Source organism: Chlorella variabilis (genome assembly GCF_000147415.1).
Source record: "Chlorella variabilis unplaced genomic scaffold CHLNCscaffold_167, whole genome shotgun sequence".
NCBI lineage: Eukaryota > Viridiplantae > Chlorophyta > Trebouxiophyceae > Chlorellales > Chlorellaceae > Chlorella > Chlorella variabilis.
In genome coordinates this window covers 1,935-4,704 of record NW_005434950.1, presented here as the reverse complement: position 1 = coordinate 4,704, position 2,770 = coordinate 1,935, and the positions used below count along the sequence as shown (strand labels likewise).

Sequence of the window (2,770 nt, the reverse complement as noted above, 5' to 3'; positions counted from 1 at the left end):
CATGGGCCTGCTGCATGGGCCTGCCACCGTACACGCACTGCTGGGGGCCGCCACCGTTGCACCACCCTGCCACCCTGGTCGGCCTCCCATCACCTCCTGGCTCCCCGCCATGGCCCTCCCCCCACCCCCTGCGCCTGCCCCGCCATGCCCACCCCTGCTTCCCCCCACCCCCCACTCNCCCGCCGCAGGTGGCGGGCATCTTTGGCATGAACCTGCGCAGCACGCTGGAGATGAGCGTGGTGGGGTTCTGGGGCACCACCGCCATGATCATCCTGGGCGCCTTCTGGGTGTTCTGGGTCATTCTCAACTACACGCGCCGCAAGCGCATTGTGTGAGGTACAGGCCCGGGAGCCGCGCCCCCGCCTCCCTGGCGACGGCGCCGCCCCGCTTGTCCCTCCCGCCGAGCCCGAGCTCTTCCAAACCACCCCAACCCCTCCCCCCCTCCCGATGGCTGAGGCCACGCGCACTGCTTTTTTCGGCAGGTTTTCCGCGGCTGCTTAGTCCATGTATCATCGCCACAGCTGAGAACGCCACCCGGCGCCCTTCCCCCTTCCAGACCCCATCACTTCAACACTTTCCGGCTGCACGCTGCCGCGCCCAGGCAAGGGACAAGCCTCGTGCACGCACATGCTGCCCAAGTGCCTGCCGCTGTGCCGTTCCTGACCCTGGATGTGGCGCCTGCCCGCCTCCTCAGAATCCAATCCACCTGCCGCTTGTACTGCCGCACTCCTCCCCTTTTTCGTCCCGATCCGGCCCCGCCTTTCAGTCCGTCCCCAGTGCTTTCCCAACCACTGCCCTGTTTGATTTCCCCAAGCCCGCCGAACCGTGGAGGGCTGCCCTTGGCTGCAGTGCCTGTTGCTGCGCGCCTCGCTCTGCAGTACACGTTCCCGCCTGCTGTTGGATGCCTGTGTGTGTGGATGGTGGATCCTGTTGCATCCACATCACCCCCTTCCCTTCCTTCCTCCATTCCATTTGTGTTTACTTTTCGCGGCACTACCCCAATTTCATCACGAGAGAGAGTTTCGTTGCCGCCCGTCGGCTCCCCGACGGTGCCCGCCCAAGTTCCCTTCCTTTGGTATTCTTCTTGCCACTTGAACGTAGCCTGTGCACAGTACCACAAGCTTTAATGCATGGACAAACAAAAGTCGGGGAGCAGCGGTGGGGATGCAGGAGGAGTCGGGTGCCTGCGGCGGCGGCAGGGTCCCAGTCGCAGTACGCTCTGTGTTGTGCAGTACGCCACAGTGCGTAGCCCCTCAACGCGCCCGTAAGGGCGATGCTTGCTGAATGAGCACGACACTCGCACCCGCTTTGCTGGTGAGCTCCCGTCGCTCCTCGCAGGCGCTGGGGCGATTTGGCCGCCCGCCTGAGGGCAGTCTACCTGCGCATGCAGAGCAATTGGGGAGATGAAGGAGGATGGGGGGCAGCCAGAGCCGCCGCGAATCCTTGCCTTGCGCCACCATCGCCGCCCCCGTCGCCTGCCGCCGCCCGCATGCAGGCCTGTGCCTGAAACAAGCAGCTTGCCAAGCATGCCGCCTCGGGAAATTCGACAAGTGGGCGACCGGTGAGTTTTTGTGGCAGCATAGTGAAGCTCTCTGTCTCTGCACCCAGTGGCAGTGTCTCTGCACCCGGCGCCACCCCTGATGCGTCACTGTGTCCGCCTGCCGCGTGGTTCTGCCCGGCCCTCCTCACCCCTCCTGCTCCTGCCTGCCTGCCTGGCCCCTCCCCTGCCTCTCCCCCACCCCCCGCCCGCAGCGGCGCCGCCGACTGGTACACAGCGCTGCCGCCCATCACGCGCGGCCTGCTGACGTGCTACCTCGTGACGGGGCTGGCGGCCTTCATGGGCGTCATGCCGCTGCAGTACGTCTACCACAGCTGGCAGCTGTGCTTCAAGAGGGTGCCAGAGGTGGGCGGCTACTCGCGCGGGTGCTGGCGTGGGCCCAAGGGTGGGGTGGGGAGGGCAGCGAAGCGGCAGTAGCCCCAGCAGCAGCAGGCCGCCCGCAGGCGGGGATGGCAGCGGGCGTGCACTGCGGGCTGTGTGGCCTGGCGCCGGCCTTTGCCCGCCCTGCCGCTGCTCCACCGTTGCCTCCTGGCCACCCTGCATCGCCTGCTGCCCCACGCCCCATGCCTCGCCTGCTGTCCCACGCAGGTGTGGCGGCTAGTCACCAACTTTACTTTCCTGGGCAAGCCCAGCCTGGGTTGGCTCTTTCAGCTCGTGTGGCTGTGAGTGGCGGCGTGCGCGCCTGCACGCGCCTGTCGCCGCCAGTCCGCACCCTGCTGCAGCTGGCTGGCCCACCCAAGCAACAGCTGCCGCCCTGGACTTGTCGTTGCAGCCCAAGCCACGCCCTGGCCCTCACCACTGCCCGCCACGTCTGCCCGCCCCGCTTGCCCGCCCGCCTGCAGCGTGCAGTATGGCGGCGCGTATGAGCAGGCCAAGTTCGCCAGCAACACCGCCGACGGAATCACGGCGGTGGCGGTGGGCATGGCGACGGGCATGGTGCGCCAGGGGAGGCGGAGGCGGCGAGAAGGCGGGCGGGGCGGCCGCGCCAGCTCGCCCCAAAACCCGCCTGCTGGGCAGCATGCAGCGATTCGGCGTGGCCTCTGCTGAGCATCACTGGCCACTGCTCCCTGCCGAGCACAGAACGCCTGCAGACGTCGCCCCATCCTCCCCTCCCTGCTCCCTGCTCCCTGCCCCCTGCCCTCCCCCCCAGTCCCTGGACCTGCTGTCCTACCTCTGCCGCGCCTTCCTGCCACCCGTCTTCTCCGGATACTT

The 2,770-nt window shown here is 67.6% G+C and overlaps 2 protein-coding genes across 2 annotated transcripts in view; both read left to right on the top strand.

Annotated features, from left to right (window-relative positions):
- Window positions 1-14: 14 nt before the first annotated feature.
- On the top strand, window positions 15-335 carry CHLNCDRAFT_136592 (hypothetical protein; the record flags this gene model as incomplete). Its single annotated transcript, XM_005842635.1, has 2 exons — window positions 15-77; window positions 189-335. 2 exons carry the CDS (start codon window positions 15-17, stop codon window positions 333-335), a joined length of 210 nt encoding a protein of 69 aa, XP_005842692.1.
- Window positions 336-1,526: 1,191 nt separating this feature from the next.
- The window catches only part of CHLNCDRAFT_136591 (hypothetical protein), a gene marked incomplete at both ends in the record, with an annotated part of 2,007 nt that continues 763 nt past the window's right edge, over window positions 1,527-2,770 (top strand). The window contains 5 exons of the mRNA XM_005842634.1: window positions 1,527-1,561; window positions 1,753-1,903; window positions 2,147-2,220; window positions 2,401-2,494; window positions 2,709-2,753. Of these exons, the coding sequence (XP_005842691.1) occupies window positions 1,527-1,561; window positions 1,753-1,903; window positions 2,147-2,220; window positions 2,401-2,494; window positions 2,709-2,753 (399 nt within the window). The remainder of the gene's footprint in view (window positions 1,562-1,752; window positions 1,904-2,146; window positions 2,221-2,400; window positions 2,495-2,708; window positions 2,754-2,770) is intronic.